The 17,500-nt window shown below is 47.2% G+C and overlaps 1 protein-coding gene and 1 long non-coding RNA gene across 2 annotated transcripts in view; both read right to left on the bottom strand.

The window, feature by feature from the left end:
- Positions 1-14,011, bottom strand: part of LOC139753284 (rab effector Noc2-like) — a 46,219-nt gene extending 32,208 nt beyond the window's left edge. Inside the window, exons 1-2 of the mRNA XM_071669563.1 lie at positions 13,857-14,011; positions 11,606-11,743 (exon numbers count right to left, since the gene is read on the bottom strand). Of these exons, the coding sequence (XP_071525664.1) occupies positions 11,606-11,743; positions 13,857-13,942 (224 nt within the window). The 5' untranslated portion in view covers positions 13,943-14,011. The remainder of the gene's footprint in view (positions 1-11,605; positions 11,744-13,856) is intronic.
- An 86-nt stretch (positions 14,012-14,097) lies between these two features.
- Positions 14,098-17,500, bottom strand: part of LOC139753066 (uncharacterized) — a 253,298-nt gene continuing 249,895 nt past the window's right edge. Inside the window, exon 5 of the long non-coding RNA XR_011713641.1 lies at positions 14,098-14,560. This is a non-coding gene — a long non-coding RNA (uncharacterized lncRNA). The remainder of the gene's footprint in view (positions 14,561-17,500) is intronic.

Below are 17,500 nucleotides of genomic sequence, written 5' to 3'. Positions count from 1 at the left end.
TGGAAGAAATTGGGCTGTGGGTACCAGGGTGTGGAAATGATAGAAGATGGGGGATGGTACGGGAGCTGAAGTGAAGGGGGGACTCACAAGAAGATACAGCACCAACGAAGGTGACACATTTCACTCATCGTGTGGCCTCAACATACAAAAGTTTATATACATAAACATATATATATATATATATATTTCTTTCAAACTATTCGCCATTTCCCGCGATAGCGAGGTAGCGTTGAGAGCAGAGGACTGGGCCTTTGAGGGAATATCCTCACCTGGCCCCCTTCTCTGTTCCTTCTTTTGGAAAATTAAAAAAAAAAAAAAAGTGAGAGGGGAGGATTTCCAGCCCCCCCGCTCCCTTCCCTTTTAGTCGCCTTCTACGACACGCAGGGAATACGTGGGAAGTATTCTTTCTCCCCTATCCCCAGGGATTATATATATATATATATATATATATATATATATATATATATATATATATATATATATATATATATATATAATGTAGATTGTACACATGCATAAAACATTTTCATTTGACTGAATATCTGAATAGAATTAAGGCCTTTTACGCCAAAGTGACGCTGAACTGTGGCCGGTGTCGGCGTAATCCTTTGGGGGGGGCGGGGGGGGGGGGGGGGGGTCAACGCTTGTGATGTCTATGACACACACACACGCACATATATATATATATATATATATATATATATATATATATATATATGCCCTTCAGTTCGGCCCTTGCTGTAGGCAATACATCTGCATAATCAATTTCCTTACGAATATATATATATATATATATATATATATATATATATATATATATATATATATATATATATATTGGAAAGGATCACAATTTTGCGCGTGATCAAGATATTCCTATGAGTCCACGGGGAAAATGAAACACGAAAAGTTCCCAAGTGCACTTTCGTGTAATAATCACATCATCAGGGGAGACACAAGAGAGGAATATAACAGTCAGTTGATATACATCGAAGAGACGAAGCTAGGACGCCATTTGGTAAACATGTGATTGTCCAAAAAGGGAGATAAAAAAAAAAGGGGGAGGGGAAGGCTCCTATCTCTTTATCACTACCATGTCTTGTTGCTGTTTCCTCCACTCCGCCTCCCGAGACCTGCATCCTCATGTTTGCTACACATCTCGCAATCCTCGCTTTCCTCTATCTTCTTCCTTCACTGTTCCTTCCTCCCTCGCAATCCTCGCTTTCCTCTATCTTCTTCCTTCACTGTTCCTTCCTCCCTCGCAATCCTCGCTTCCTCTATCTTCTTCCTTCACTGTTCCCTCCTCCTCCTCCTCCTCCTCCTCACCATAAGGACACAAGGTCTACATCCAGGCTATAACAGATCAATCCATTGGCGTGCCTTTCTCCTCCTCCTCCTCCTCCTCCGAGGCCAACATTCCCACGGGACTTGGTCGCCACCGAAGTACAGGTGGGTTGACCTGGCAGTCTTGTGAGGTCAAGGGAATACCCTCCCTTCACCTGTACAACGGCCACTCATTCAATGCCCCCATTTGCCACACCTCCTTCCATCTACATGGCATCAGAACTCACCTCTCGCATGATCCGAAGTCTCAACTCACCCTCCCTAATGACCCTTTATTTTCTTACCCTCTCCCCTCTCTCTAGATTTTGCACGCATCTCTGAAGGGTTCAGTCTGGCTACACCTTCCGGAGGAGACTCGTCCCTCAGTCGTGTTGGTCAGCTGGTCCACTACTGGGTGACCCCCCCACATGTCCACCCAGTTACCTCCTCAGTTTTATGATTATCTGTTTTGTACGTCGCATATCATCTCACCCTCCAGTGTGTGTGTGTGTGTGTGTGTGGTGCCCAATGGCTGGCCATCGCGAGGGGAGGATGAAGAGCCGGGATTGGCTTAGGGCCGACTGCCGGGGCCCAGGATTCGAACCGGCAATCGTCCGTCGCATCTACAACTGTCCCAAGAACCAATATGATGTCGTCAACCACACCCTCACACACACACACACCTGCCCCACCCGGCCGTCGACAGGCCACGTCTGCGCTGAATTTCGTTTCCCTGTGAAATTAATCTGTTTTAAGTTTGATCTAATCTCCCACCTGACACAGACACACTTCAGAGGATATTCTTAAGTTTTACTTGCGCCCCTGACACGTGAGATAACTAAGACCGGGAAAAGCTTAAAGTTTTATTAACTCGGTTATATGAGGAGGTGGGGGGTGGAGTTATGTTCACTGGGGAACACAACGAGCTGGCAACGTCGTAGGTGCAAACGTTTGAGTGCCTCGAGAATACAACAACCTGACGAAGACGAAGATGTAAACGTTTGAGTGGCTCGAGAATACAGCAACCTGACGAAGACGAAGATGTAAACGTTTGAGTGGCTCGAGAGAGCAGCGAGCTGACGAAGATGTAAACGTTTGAGTGGCACGAGAATGCAGCGAGCTTACGAAGATGTAAACGTTTGTGTGGCTCGAGAGAGCAGCGAGCTGACGAAGATATAAACGTTTGAGTGGCTCGAGAGAGCAGCGAGCTGACGAAGATGTAAACGTTTGAGTGGCACGAAAATGCAGCGAACTGACGAAGATGTAAACGTTTGAGTGGCACGAGAATGCAGCAAGCTGAAGATATAAACGTTTCAGTCAAGTCAGCAGGGACGAAGATGTCAACGGTTGAGTCACTCGGAAACGTTCCAAATAATCATTCAGACACAAATAACCCAAGCTGTCAAAACCGTCAACGTTTCCCACACTCACGCAAGACGTAAGAGAGAGGTTGGGGGGGATAAAACACAAGTGAGATAAATAAATAAAGAGTTCCTAAAGCAGACAATCCTCTTTGGAGAAACTTTGAGAAGAGGAGATGGTGTGAGGAGAGATGCGATGGGTCCTGGGCGGAGGGGTAGGATAAGAGGGTAAGTGTGTGTGTGTGTGTGTGTGTGTGTGTGTGTGTGTGTGTGTGTGTGGAGGGTAAAAGGTGGGGGGGGGGGGAACGAAAAGGAAAATGTGGGGGGGGGCAAAGGAAGAAAAATGGAGGGGAGGGGTGGTAAAGGGGCAGTGCAGAGAAGTGAGTGGAAGAGAGGAATAGAGAGAGTTGGAGAGAGAGAGAGAGAGAGAGAGAGAGAGAGAGAGAGAGAGAGAGAGAGAAAAAGACTGAGCACTCAGCGTCATGCAGGGCACGAACACCATGCGCACCAACCCCATACCTCCAGCTGGACATACATTTGAGCACCGTAGGAGGAAGGAGGAAGGGAAGGAGGAGGAGGAGCAGTACACCAGGCAGGGGACATCAAAAGAGGACTTCAATACTCCCATGGTCGCCCCTCACGACGGAACCATGACTTTACCCTCCCCCCAGCTGTGTGCATGGGCGGGAGCCACTCCTCCTCCACCTCCTCCTTCATCATCAGCAGCGCCCTTGCGATGAGCAGATGGGTGGTGGGTTTTGGGGGGTTCGAACCTTGGTACCGAAGAGGAGGTAAATCGTCACTGGTGTAGCAGGGAGCATTGAGTGACGATGAGGCAGTCACGGGCCCCACCTGTTGGGTTCGAATTCTGGGCGCGGCAGTCGGCCCGCAGTCGTGCAAGGCGTTCATCCTCTCCTTCATGGGGTTGGCCGGTACACGGGAACCTGCCTTAAGCTACGACACACACACACACACACACACACTCACACACACACACACTCACACACCCACACACACTCACACACACACACACACATAATATATATGTATATATATATATATATATATATATATATATATATATATATATATATATATATATATATATATGATATCATCATTTATCACCGTGTCTGTCTTTCTATAATTCAGATATGCAAACGAGGCAAAAGCTTCCTCATTTGCATGAGTCTTAGACCCACGTCCATATGTACCCCTTCCCCCCTCCATCCCAACCCCAGCAGCCAACACTAACTCGGGCCAGTGTGTCTGTAATGAACATTTTCACTGTGTGTTATCAGCTTTAAGTCCGCTACGAGGCCCCAGACCTGCAGTCCCTCCCTCCCTCCAACACACCACCCGCCCCAAAATGGGTCTCTCAAATACACCTGCTCTACCAGGTGTCCCCTACAACACACCTGCCCTACCAGGTGTCCCCTACAACACACCTGCCCTACCAGGTGTTCCCTACAACACACCTGCCCTACCAGGAGTCCCCTACAACACACCTGCCCTACCAGGTGTCCCCTACAACACACCTGCCCTACCAGGTGTTCCCTACAACACACCTGTCCTACCAGGAGTCCCCTACAACACACCTGTCCTACCAGGTGTCCCCTACAACACACCTGCCCTACCAGGAGTCCTACAACACACCTGCCCTACCAGGTGTCCCCTACAACACACCTGTCCTACCAGGTGTCCCCTACAACACACCTGTCCTACCAGGAGTCCTACAACACACCTGCAAAAGCAAACGTCCCTCCAACATCTGTGCTCAAACGTGTGGCCACGTCCTGGTTCTTATTCAGTTACTCAAAAAAAAACAAAAAAACAAAAGAGGTCCCCAAAACAAATGACCCATCCTCAAACACGATCAATAAATAAGTTTTCAAGACGCCTCATGATTCGCACCGCGAACCACACATGATTTGGAGAGAGAGAGAGAGAGAGAGAGAGAGAGAGAGAGAGAGAGAGAGAGAGAGAGAGAGACAGAGAGAGAGAGAGAGACAGAGAGACAGAGAGAGAGAGAGACATGAGGAATGTTGCCCTAAACTCGTGTACAATCAGCGTCCAAACATTACTACGCAGATTCAGAGACGCGAAGCGTCCTTGTTAACAACGCGAGTTGAGCGAACGAACACGAAAACATGGTGTCGGTAACTAAGGCTCGTGGTGGGGGAAAAAAAGAATAAAAATGCTGGCTGTTTCCGTAAGCCAAAGGCAATTTCAAGCCAATCGTATCACTGAGGTTCGTTCACTCAGCACGTTCAATAAACGGCAACGTGATCTTCTGTTGGAGTAAAAAAAAAAGAGAGAAAGAAAGAAAAAAATATTACGTGCATTCCCCATACCTTCTCTCTCTCTCTCTCTCTCTCTCTCTCTCTCTCTCTCTCTCTCTCTCTCTCTCTCTCTCTTTCTCCCTCTAGTTAGTGACGAGAGCACACACCTGTACACCCGTCGCTCACCACAGGAAGGAAATGACTCAATGAAGCCATCTTACCACAACGCAAAAGAAAAAAAAAAGAGAGAAAAATAATAAAAAAAGACGCAAAAGAAAGAAAGAAAAAAAAGACATAGGGAAACACAAGAAGCCAAAGTACCACACACACACACACACACACACACACACACACACACACAAAAGGGATTAATAAATTTAAAGTCGACACAGATGACTCTTAAAATTCCTAAAAAAAAAATCCCTTAAAAACTCCGAGCTGACTTATTACATGTGGACGCTCATAACCTACAACAAATGACTGAAGATAACATTCACAACCAGGAAGAATTTATGTAATGAAAATTTACCAACAATATTAGAAAACTCTTCCAAAGGTAGACTGAACCTTTAACTGGCCTAGAGGTTAAACGACCCTTCAATAGCCTAGAGGCTAACGAGAGCTTAACTCTCTCTCTCTCTCTCTCTCTCTCTCTCTCTCTCTCTCTCTCTCTCTCTCTCTCGTTAACCCTAACAGTTCAACAAGTGGTTTCGATAAATAACCAACAAAGCCGCAGTTGCTCACAAAATACGACGCAAGTGACACACACGAATATGAAATGGCTCCTCACACAGAATAGACCGAGGATACACAAATTATCAGCTCGTAACATCTATCTTTTTCTATAATTATCTCTTTATCCCTATTTAATTATCTCTTTATCCCCATTTAATCATCTCTTTATCCCCATTTAATTATCTCTTTATCCCCATTAATTATCTCTTTATCCCCATTTAATTATCTCTATCCCCAATTAATTATCTCTTTATCCCCATTTAATTATCTCTTTATCCCCATTTAATTATCTCTTTATCCCAATTTAATTATCTCTTTATCCCCATTTAATTATCTCTTTATCCCCATTTAATCATCTCTTTATCCCCATTTAATCATCTCTTTATCCCCATTTAATTATCTCTTTATCCCCATTTAATTATCTATCCCCATTTAATTATCTCTTTATCCCCATTTAATTATCTCTTTATCCCTATCTAATTATCTCTTTATCCTCATTTAATTATCTCTTTATCCCCATTTAATTATCTCTTTATCCCTATCTAATCATCTCTTTATCCCCATTTAATCATCTCTTTATCCCCATTTAATTATCTCTTTATCCCCATTTAATTATCTCTTTATCCCCATTTAATCATCTCTTTATCCCCATTTAATTATCTCTTTATCCCCATTTAATCATCTCTTTATCCCCATTTAATCATCTCTTTATCCCCATTTAATTATCGCTTTATCCCCATTTAATTATCTCTTTATCCCCATTTAATCATCTCTTTATCCCCATTTAATTATCTCTTTATCCCCATTTAATCATCTCTTTATCCCCATTTAATCATCTCTTTATCCCCATTTAATTATCTCTTTATCCCCATTTATTCCACTGGGGAGGATATAGCCTCGCCGAAGACCCAGGCAAACTCCAAACCAACCATGGCAGAAAGACCCATCTATAAGCTATAGAGAGACTAAGCTAAACAGACCCCATCAAAGCTATATAAAAAGCTATACAGACCCCCCCCCCTCTGTTAGCTACATAGAAAGTAAGCTAAACAGACCCCCATCAAAGTTATATAAAAAGCTATACAGACCCACCTATAAGCTATAAGACACTAAGCTATACAGACCCCAACAAAGCTGTATAAAAAGCTATAAACCCACCTATAAGCTATAAAGACACTAAGCTATACAGACCCCAACAAAGCTGTATAAAAAGCTATAGACCCACCTATAAGCTATAAAGAGACTAAGCTATACAGACCCCAACAAAGCTATACAAAAAGCTATACAGACCCACCTACAAGCTATAAAGAGACTAAGCTATACAGACCCACCTACAAGCTATAAAGAGACTAAGCTATACAGACCCACCCCCAAACAAAGCTATATGAAAAAAAAAGCTATGAAGACCCATCTATAAGCTATAAACAAGCTAAGGCATCAAGACCAGTAAAGGCACATATCCCACCAGAGATCCCAGGTGGAGTCCACCGAAGTCCCAACACATCCCAGGAGACGTCCCGAGAGGCCACCGAAGCTCCCGAGTTTATGCTAAGGTGTTTGGTGTGAGTCGAGTGGAGACACAGCAAGGGATGCAGGACACTTGGGGAGGTTAATCTCTCTCTCTCTCTCTCTCTCTCTCTCTCTCTCTCTCTCTCTCTCTCTCTCTCTCTCTCTCTCTCCTCTCCCTCTCTCTCTCCCCAGCCTGCAACCCTCACCGCTGCCCCAAGCACCTCACCCACACGTGCCACGTCTTGCACCACCACGTCACCTCCACCTTAAGTTCCCCCCAACTTGCCGCCCGCCCCCTTACTTTCACCTCCCCCAACTTCTATGTAAAGATGGTCGTCAGCGCCATTTCTTGCAACACTTCCTCTGTAAACAGACGGCACTCCTCTCCCCCTCCCTCGACTCTCCCACAGTCTCCCCTCCCTCCCTACTTCCGACTCTCTCCCTCTCTCCCCCTCTCCTCCTCCTCCTAATACTCTCCCTTCTCTTCTACCCTCTCCCCTTGTTATTCACCCCTGACCGACCGCCTCCCAGGAGCCCTGCTGTGGTCTAAGATAAATAACAGCTTCAGACGTTTGCTTTATGGAGGGCAGTGGAGGAGAGACGGTGGGGGTGGGAAGGAACGAGTAGGGAAAGGTAATGTTGGAGGAGGAGGGAGGAGGAGGAGAAGGAGGAGGAGAAGGAGGAGGAGAAGGAGGAGGAGGAGGAGGAGGAGGAGGAGGAGGAGGAGGAGGAGGAGGAGGACGTACAAAGAAAGGGAAACTCTGATTTGAGCATGATTTGCCTGAGACATGTCAGTCACTATATATATATATATATATATATATATATATATATATATATATATATATATATATATATATATATGGTGCCCCTGGGGGAACTATTCAACCACCGGCCATTACCTTCCTCATAATCACTGACCTCCTAACTATCTGCAGCTACTAATCACTCCCCCGTTAACGACTCAGCACTCCTCTAAATGGAGCACCACAGTGTCTTCTCACTCGTTTCTCCTGTCGCTCACCTTCCCTCGACCATTCCCTTCACACGTCTGTCTGTCCCTGACCTTCCCTCGACCATTCCCTTCACACGTCTGTGTCTTCGTTGTATAACAAGTGACTCTTATATATTTCTTTCTTGTATCTCCCCTGATGATGTGATCATTACACGAAAGTGCACTTGGGAACTTATCATGTTTCATTTTCCCCGTAGACTCAAGAGAATATACTTGATCACGCGCAAAATTGTGATCCTTTCCAATATATATATATATATATATATATATATATATATATATATATATATATATATATATATATATACGTAGAGGTACTCAAAGCTACAATTCCAATTCCTTCCTATCCATCCCTTCGTCAGAACCGTCTGACCTCTATCACTTCCCGTGAAGATCCCATATCGTCCATCCTCCCAATCCTTCACCCATGTTTGGTGTTCATGTATCAAGACTCCACCTTCTTCCCTCCTCAGGATTCCACATCCCTGAAATGGGCAAGGGGTTGAGGTTGGGGAGGAGGGGAAGAGTCTAGACTCGTCTGGCAAAGGTGGAGAAGAAAAAGAAAGCACGAAGTCTTTTGTTTCTCTTGGTTCCTCGTCGCCAGGAGCAGCTCTATGTACACCAGCGGTACACACAAAGTAGGTAGGGTCCAGGTCCCAACCCCTCTCTCCCTCCCGTCAGCGTCATGACCCTGTGTGTGTGTGTGTGTTACACTGGAAAAGGTAAACTGATAATCATTTTCTATGTGTATGGGGATGGACACGTCGCTGGCACAACCCGTCTCAGCCATGGCGATCTACGCCGGGAGGAAAACGGGGTTTAGGAAAAGAAAAAAAAAACATTTCCATACAAAGGTGTCATGGAACACACACACACACACACACACACACACACACACACGACACATACACATGCGTACGCGCGTGTGTGTGTTTACGTAAGTTGGAGAAACACATACTTTGCCAGTGTTGTGTCCAAATAGGGTCGTCTACCACCGTTCTACTCGAAATCACGCCTCTCCCCCTCTCACAAATCGGGATGACCTCTCACCTTCAGAAGGTTAATCTACCCTAATGGGGAGAGGTGGGGGAAGCGCCACAGTAATGGAATGTGCAACGCTGCAGTCCAATTTGACGTAGGTCCAGCGGGTCGATAATTTTGGGAGGAACGCATCTGTCTGGTGAGGTTAGGTTCCTGAGGTCTGTGTATGACCGTGGGCGGAGGAGTGAGTCCAGCCAGTGTCTCGTCAGTACACTTCTGACTCCGATGGGACCCCTCACGTCATTTCCTTGCTACTGGGTGTAGCGCAACCTTGAAGGAGCACGAGACACGTAATTCGAGTCTCTCTCTCTCTCTCTCTCTCTCTCTCTCTCTCTCTCTCTCTCTCTCTCTCTCTCTCTCTCAACATATATCTTTATCTTATCATCATTACTACACTTGATTGCCGTTTCCCAAGCGTCAGCGAGGTAGCGCCATGAAACAGATGAAGAAAGACCCATCCACTCATATACACACAATATAGATACATACAAATACATATCAAAACACACACACACACACACATTTACATACACACACACACAGAGACATAAACATATATACGCATGTCCATAATCATGCTTGCCTTCATCCATTCCCGGCGCTACCTCGCCTCACGACCTGTGTCCGCCCCTGAAGGCGTCAGGGTGTGGGAGGAATACTTTCTCATGGTCGTGGTCCGCTGTCGATCCACGAGATGGATGAGGAATATTCCTTTACGTGAGAATGAGCTGAGAAGAAAAATGAGTTCCTCTTTTTAACGTGTTCACCCTGCGAGTCGAACACCTGGGAATAAAAATGCTCATCCTCTGACTCCCTCCCCGGCACCAAACACCCTGCCGATCCCCCCACAGCTTCAAGGGAGGGGATCTACCTACCTCCCTACTTTCCCACCACCAGCCACCTCTTCGCCTCCCCAGCCCTTAACACCCTCCGCCTATCCCAGCTTCCTCTTCCCCAAAGCTTCGTGGCGTCCCTCTCTCTCTCCCCCAAGCTCCCTGGCGTCCCTCTCTCTCTCCCCCAAGCTCCCTTGGTTGCTGACTGCCGGCACCGTCAGCTCTCCCCTGGGTGGCGCCTGCCACCTTCCCCGTCCCACTGCCTGCCATGCTTTCTCCCTCCCCCTCCTCAGGTAAGAGCGAGGCAGCCCCAGCCGTTCACCGTTACGTCGCCGCCAGCCGACATCAGGGAACGTATAAATCTTCAAGAATAATGGACTGTGTCGGGCAAGGCGAGCCATCCATCTTACCAGGAAACCTATTACACTCTTCTGTAAACCCACCTTGCTTCTTCCCCACCCGCTAACCCCACTCCCTCCGCGCGCAACCCAACGGAGGATTCTCCGAAACCACCAATCAATCCAACCAACCATCCTCCTCCACCACACCTTCCCTTCCTCCCCAACCAAAACCCCACCACCCGACACACACACACCTGCCGCCTTAAACCACCACCATCACCAAATAAACAACCAACCATTCTCCCCCACACATCCCTTCCCCACCCACAAACAACCAACCATTCCCTTATCCATTCCTCCCCCTTTCCGTCCATCCCTCACTGGGACCCCGCCCGTCTCGATCCATCCCACCTGTCACCTGCCCCTACGCACAGCAAGACCCCGGGGTGGAGGGAGGGACATCGTCCTCTCCTGCCGCAGGAAGGGCCTCTCGATCACCTGGCCTTTCATGTACCACGCCGCTGAGAATCCTAGTGGCTGAGGGTAACGAACCCGGGCCCGCCGCCCCGTGAGTGGTCAAGTCCCCTTTGATACAGAGGCTCTTGTTCGCCGATTCCCCGTAACGTTCACATCCAACCAACAGCTTCGAGGAACGTCATGTGTGTGTGTGTGTGTGTGTGTGTGTGTGTGTGTGTGGACGAGGGCTGGACCTCTTCGAAGTTTGGCCAGGTAGTGAGTGACTATACAAGGACGAGGATAACCTGTTGGAGAATGACCCCTCCCCAAACCCCCTGAAACGGACGATGGGCCAAGCGGCCAGCTTTATGAGGAGGACCTTTGGGGCCCAGGTTTCAAAGCACCCCCTAGTTCGTCCTTCAAGGACGAACGAGAGACGTTCGAGGGGGAGTGGGACAGGGGAAGGGGAGGAAAGAGTACCGAATCAAAGGTGAATTTTCTCGATAAAAGATATGTACACACACACACACAAGAAAGGTGTGAAAACAAGAGAGAATTCAAGTTCCTTAAGAAACAGAGTCACTCGTGATAAGTGGGTGTAACCCTTTCTTTGGGTACCAGACACCACTGGTTCTAACCACACACACACACACACACACACACACACACACACACACACACACACCTTGCAATACCGTCCGCCACTTACCCGATCCTTTCTTGCTCGCACACGTCCAGCTTCTCGGCCCGCCTGATGACTTCGAGGATCATCTTCGTCTCGGCCTCACTGAGGGAGTCCTGCCTCACCACAGGCGCTGGCTGGCTCGTCGACCACCCCATCCTGAGCCTGCGGAGGGCGAGCGAGGGCAACGGTGAGTGAGTGGGACGTCGGTGTACATGGGAGGAGCAGGTTAATATAAGACCTGATGGTATATGACGAAGAAACACATACCAAAATGAAATAAACATCCATGAGCTAAAATACTTAAATCATTAACAGACAAAATCTAACAATGTAAACTACACACACACACACACACACACACACACACACACACACACACACACAACACACACATAAACACACGTACAAAAACGTAAATACAAACACACTCACCCACACAATCACCACAAAAAAGCACACACATCTAGAGTTACAAAAACATACAATCGAACACACACACACAGACACACACACACACACACACACCGACAACGACCCTAAATCGGTCGCCAAAAACCCCACCAAGAGAGAAACATACAATGACACCAACTGTCTACTGAGAACCACTAGAACTGCATCCAAGGTTCCTGGATGTGGGGCCCACTCAGTGAGCCGCTCACGTCTTAAAAAGGTCAGAAGTAGAACATGCCTCTCACGTCCGGCGACCGACCCTACTGACGCACAAAGAAATGATAACCTCTCACGTCCGGCGACCAACCCTACTGACGCACAAAGAACTGATAACCTCTCACGTCCGGCGACCAACCCTACTGACGCACAAAGAAATGATAACCTCTCACGCCCGGCGACCAACCCTACTGACGCACAAAGAACTGATAACCTCTCACGTCCGGCGACCGACCCTACTGACGCACAAAGAACTGATAAGAGGAAAGTCTGGTGGACAGGCAGTAGAGAAGAGGGTTGAGGAATAAAGACAACTGAAGAGTAAAGGGGGTGACCTGATCATAACCTTAAACATTTCGAGACACTTAGGGATAAGGCACTCACAGGATATGATACGAAATGAAACAGGGAATTTGTTGAAGGAGACGTGGAGAAGCGCCTGGACAGCATAAGAATGGTGGATAGAATGGAATATACTGAATATGTAAATGGTAAATGTAGAGACAGCATACAGACGTTTAAGATGATGGATGACATTGAAAAAGAAAAGAGAAAATGCTCATGACATGGGACCCAAGAAGAGTAGAACTCCCTCCCCGCACAGAACCAAGTAGGTAAATTAATCACACACACAAACACACAGTTTAACAGCGTCTCTTACACCATGACAAATGACAGGGACGTCCACACCCCCTGCCAAACAACACAAACACCTCGACAAGGACATAATACGAGTGCGGATTTAATGGAAACATTGCTGACCCTTATCACTCACACCTTACGTAAACCACATTCCCATACAATACTGAAGTATTGTAAAATAATACTAAATAAGACTATAATAATGCACCAATGTATTTCACAATGTTACTCCATCACGCTGTGGTAAAGTTCAATAAAACTACATATGAAAATGATGAAGTACTAATGACAAAGTACTGTGCAGCAAAAATAGATGGCTAATGTGCTAACATAACGTACAAAAGTACGGAAACTTTTCAAGCACAAGGACAGTGCTGAATAAGATCATAACAAAGTATAACAAAAGCATCTTTTGAACTCCCACATGCAGTACCTGTAGATAACGAAGAAGACATGTTGTGGCAGCAAAGATCACCGCCCTCCTAATACAAACGAACAACGAAATCATTTAATGAAAAACAATAATAAAAAATTGCGAAACGATGACGCATGGATGAGATAATGATGGAGGAACATATGGTTAGCTTCGTCCATCACGCGAGGACGTGATGCAACACCCATCTAAACCACCTGCAACCACCTGCACCCACCTAACCACCTGCACCCATCTAACCACCTGCACCCACCTAACCACATGCACCCACCTAACCACCACACTCTGCTGGACACCAGAGGGCTCATGTAAATGGTTCCCCTTGATGGTGGGAGCAGAGACAGAAAAAAAAAATTACAGTAATACATCGAGACTCATGGAATTCAAACAATTAAAAAGAAAAACAAAAGGAAAGAGAGAAAAAAGCTAGGAACGAACACACACACACAAAAAAAAGAGCCAGAGAGAGAGAGAGAGAGAGAGAGAGAGAGAGAGAGAGAGAGAGAGAGAGAGAGAGAGAGAGTGAGGACTCACTTGGCCCTGAGTGCCAGCTGTCTGTCGTTGGGGCACACCCATCGCTCCTGAGGTGGCTGGTTTCCAAGGCTCGCCCTCCTCACCATGGCTCCCTTCCCGCCACCTCGTCCACCGCCGCCGCCGCCTCCTCCTGCCACGCCACCCCCTCCGCCTCCACTCCCACCTCCTCCGCTTCCACCACCTCCTCCACCACCACCACCTCCTCCTCCACTGCCCCCTACTCCACTATTTCCTACTCCTCCTCCTCCTCCTCCTCCTCCTGTAGGAAGTCCTCCTCCTCCTCCTCCTCCTCCTCCCTTGGCATCCATGTCCACTCCTTCTCGGCGGCAATGAGGGGGAGGGGGATGTCACGCCCCTTCCATGGTGTCTCTGGCTATGGGCTCCTGGCTCAGCCGCTACACACACACGCACAAACTACACGATCCTCATCCTCGCGTCCTCAGAATGTCTCTCTTTACATCCTCACCGCCCGGGGGCTGAACCAATTGGCACCCGCCACTGCGTCCTACGTAGATGATAAGGCTGTTGGTGGTGTGACCCGGGTTCGGATGGATCCCTCTGGGTCACGTAAGAGAGTCTGAGTCTCTCTCTCTGTGTTCCGTCGTCACCGCGCCGTCTACTGCCGTCACAACACCTTCAGGAAGGGGGATCGGCGGCCTTCCTCCGTCTCGGCTGGTGCCGCCATGGACGACGCCCTCAGCTTCCTGGAGGAGGGGGGGAGAGAGAGAGAGGAGAACAAAATTAGTGAATGGCCATTACGCAGAGAGAGAGAGAGAGAGAGAGAGAGAGAGAGAGAGAGAGAGAGAGAGAGAGAGTGAGAGAGAGAGAGAATATTACAGGTTCCGAGGAAATCGGATAAAATATTCGAGGACATAAAATATTATCGATATCACAATCACTTTCCTCGCGTCAACCTAGAGACGCAATCGTGACCAGAGAATAAAGGCATGAAGTTACGGGCAGGGCGATTGCGTGCCACAGACGTGGGCAGCAAAACGCTTCCCCAGAACGTCGGAACTGCGTTTGACGTCGGGGTGAGGACTATCCACGACAACAGAGAGAGAGAGAGAGAGAGAGAGAGAGAGAGAGAGAGAGAGAGAGAGAGAGAGAGAGAAGAGAGGGAGAGAGAGACAAACACGTTAAGGAATATCGATGATAAGAAGATAATACGTATCGTATGATCCATGATAAGACGGTCGAAGTGTTTTAATATATGATTCTCTCTCTCTCTCTCTCTCTCTCTCTCTCTCTCTCTCTCTCTCTCTCTCTCTCTCTCTCTCTCTCTCTCTTAAAACCATGTCTTCAACCTACACCCGCGGATCTCAGGTGCCTTTGGGGTTACATACAAGCCTTTAGCCATCGACCAGCTGTCGCTGACTGGTCCACCACCTGTTACCACTGACCACACCACCTGTTGCCTTCTACGACGCTTTGGTCAAGGCGAACACACTCTTCTCTTTCTACGAAGGTCCACAACTCTGTCATTATTGCAGACATTACTGAAAAATGTACGAGACAACCGCAGGGGAATATACAATGGAGGTCAGAGCATTGATTCAGGTCTCCGCTCCAACCCCGGCACGTCGCCCCCCGTATACCACCTCGATCCGGTTCATTATATTCAATGCACGCCTCACACACCTTCCTTAAAAGTTCGATTCCCGATACCCTTAAAGCCTCCTTTACCCCAATCCTTGTATTCCTACCTTCGTCTCCCCTGCCACCCTTGCTCCCTTAGATATATAGTTAAAATGATAGACATTTCCCCCTAGGGTGGAAGCTGGAGCAATATCACATGTCTGGACAAGGCTGGGAGACTCCTCTGGGGCATAAGACAGTGACATACACAAAGATATATATATATATATATATATATATATATATATATATATATATATATATATATATATATATTACATGCGTGGCCTCAGACCTGTGTCCTGACTACCCCAGATATGTTTTCAGGGGGCAGACTGTATCGTAACGACCCTGAGATGTGACCCCCCCAGAGAGAGATGTGACCCCCCCAGAGACTAATCATGCATGTCCTCACAACACAAGACATAGTCCCCAGAGGCACAGTCAATACATATCATGATCCACATATCTCTATTCTACTTTACAAGTGGTCCTCCTCATAACGGGTTGAGGAGAGCGGACACTTTATGATGAATAAAGTGGACGATGTCACGAAGACATTTCCTCTGGTGTGGCAATATCTTCTCTTAATCCCAATGAGGTTGTTCCATCGCTCGTTGGTAAAGCTCCAGACACTTGAACACTCCTCGTTAAGACTCGTGATGGACCAAAAATTTACACTTAAAATAACTGGAGTTATAAATACACTACTGCTACTACTACTAATACTACTACTAATTATAATAATAATAATAATAATAATAATAATAATAATAATAATGATAATAATAATAATAATAATAATAATAATAATAATAACTAATAATAATAATAATAATGATAATAATAATAATAATAATAATAATAATAATAGTAGTAGTAATAATGATAATAATAATAATAATAACAGTAATAATAATAATAATAATAATGAAAATAATAATAATAATAATAATAATAATAATAATAATAATAATAATAATAATAATACGTAAGTTCGCCACGTAATCATCTTTGCCCCTCCGCAACTTCCCTGAACTTCACCTTCCCTTGCCCTAACGTGGCAGACCCGTGTTGCCCAGATGTCTGAAATCCGATAATCCCTGCTCTCTCTCTCTCTCTCTCTCTCTCTCTCTCTCTCTCTCTCTCTCTCTCTCTCTCTCTCCTTCATGACGTCAGCCATGACACCCACCCTTCTCCTCTCCTATCTCTCCTCCTCCTCCTCCTCCTCCTCATGGCATCACCCACGGAGCCCGTCCGTGTCTCTCTCCCTCCTTTCCCTCCCCTCCTCCTCCTCCTCTTCATGGCATCACCCACGGAACCCGTCCATGTCTCTCTCCCTCCTTTCCCTCCCTCCTCCTCCTCATGGCATCACCCACGGAGCCCGTCCATGTCTCTCTCCCTCCTTTCCCTCCCCTCCTCCTCCTCCTCTTCATGGCATCACCCACGGAACCCGTCCATGTCTCTCTCCCTCCTTTCCCTCCCTCCCTCCTCCTCATGGCATCACCCACGGAACCCGTCCGTGTCTCTCTCTCCCTCCTTTCCCTCCCTCTCCTCCTCCTCCTCATGGCATCACCCACGGAGCCCGTCCGTGTCTCTCTCCCTCCTTTCCCTCCCTCCTCCTCCTCTTCATGGCATCACCCACGGAACCCGTCCGTGTCTCTCTCCCTCCTTTCCCTCTCTCTCCTCCTCCTCTTCATGGCATCACCCACGGCCCCCGTCCGTGTCTCTCTCCCTCCTTTCCCTCTCTCTCCTCCTCCTCTTCATGGCATCACCCACGGAGCCCGCCCGCCACTCAGCGAGGCAGAACTTCTCTCCACACTCGACACCCACCCCTGCCTCACTCCTCTCCTACAGGCGACCTATACATTACTACCCCCCCTGTTAGCTCGGCCGTCCACTTCCCACAGACTCATAAAGCCTATGTACACAAAAGCTCTTCCCCTCCCCCATCTATTTCTCAACTATCATTCCCAGGGCAAATATTTGACTGACACACACACACA

This window comes from Panulirus ornatus, chromosome 14 (genome assembly GCF_036320965.1).
Source record: "Panulirus ornatus isolate Po-2019 chromosome 14, ASM3632096v1, whole genome shotgun sequence".
NCBI lineage: Eukaryota > Metazoa > Arthropoda > Malacostraca > Decapoda > Palinuridae > Panulirus > Panulirus ornatus.
Note: the sequence above shows the minus strand (reverse complement) of the source record. Positions and strands in the feature narration are given on the sequence as shown.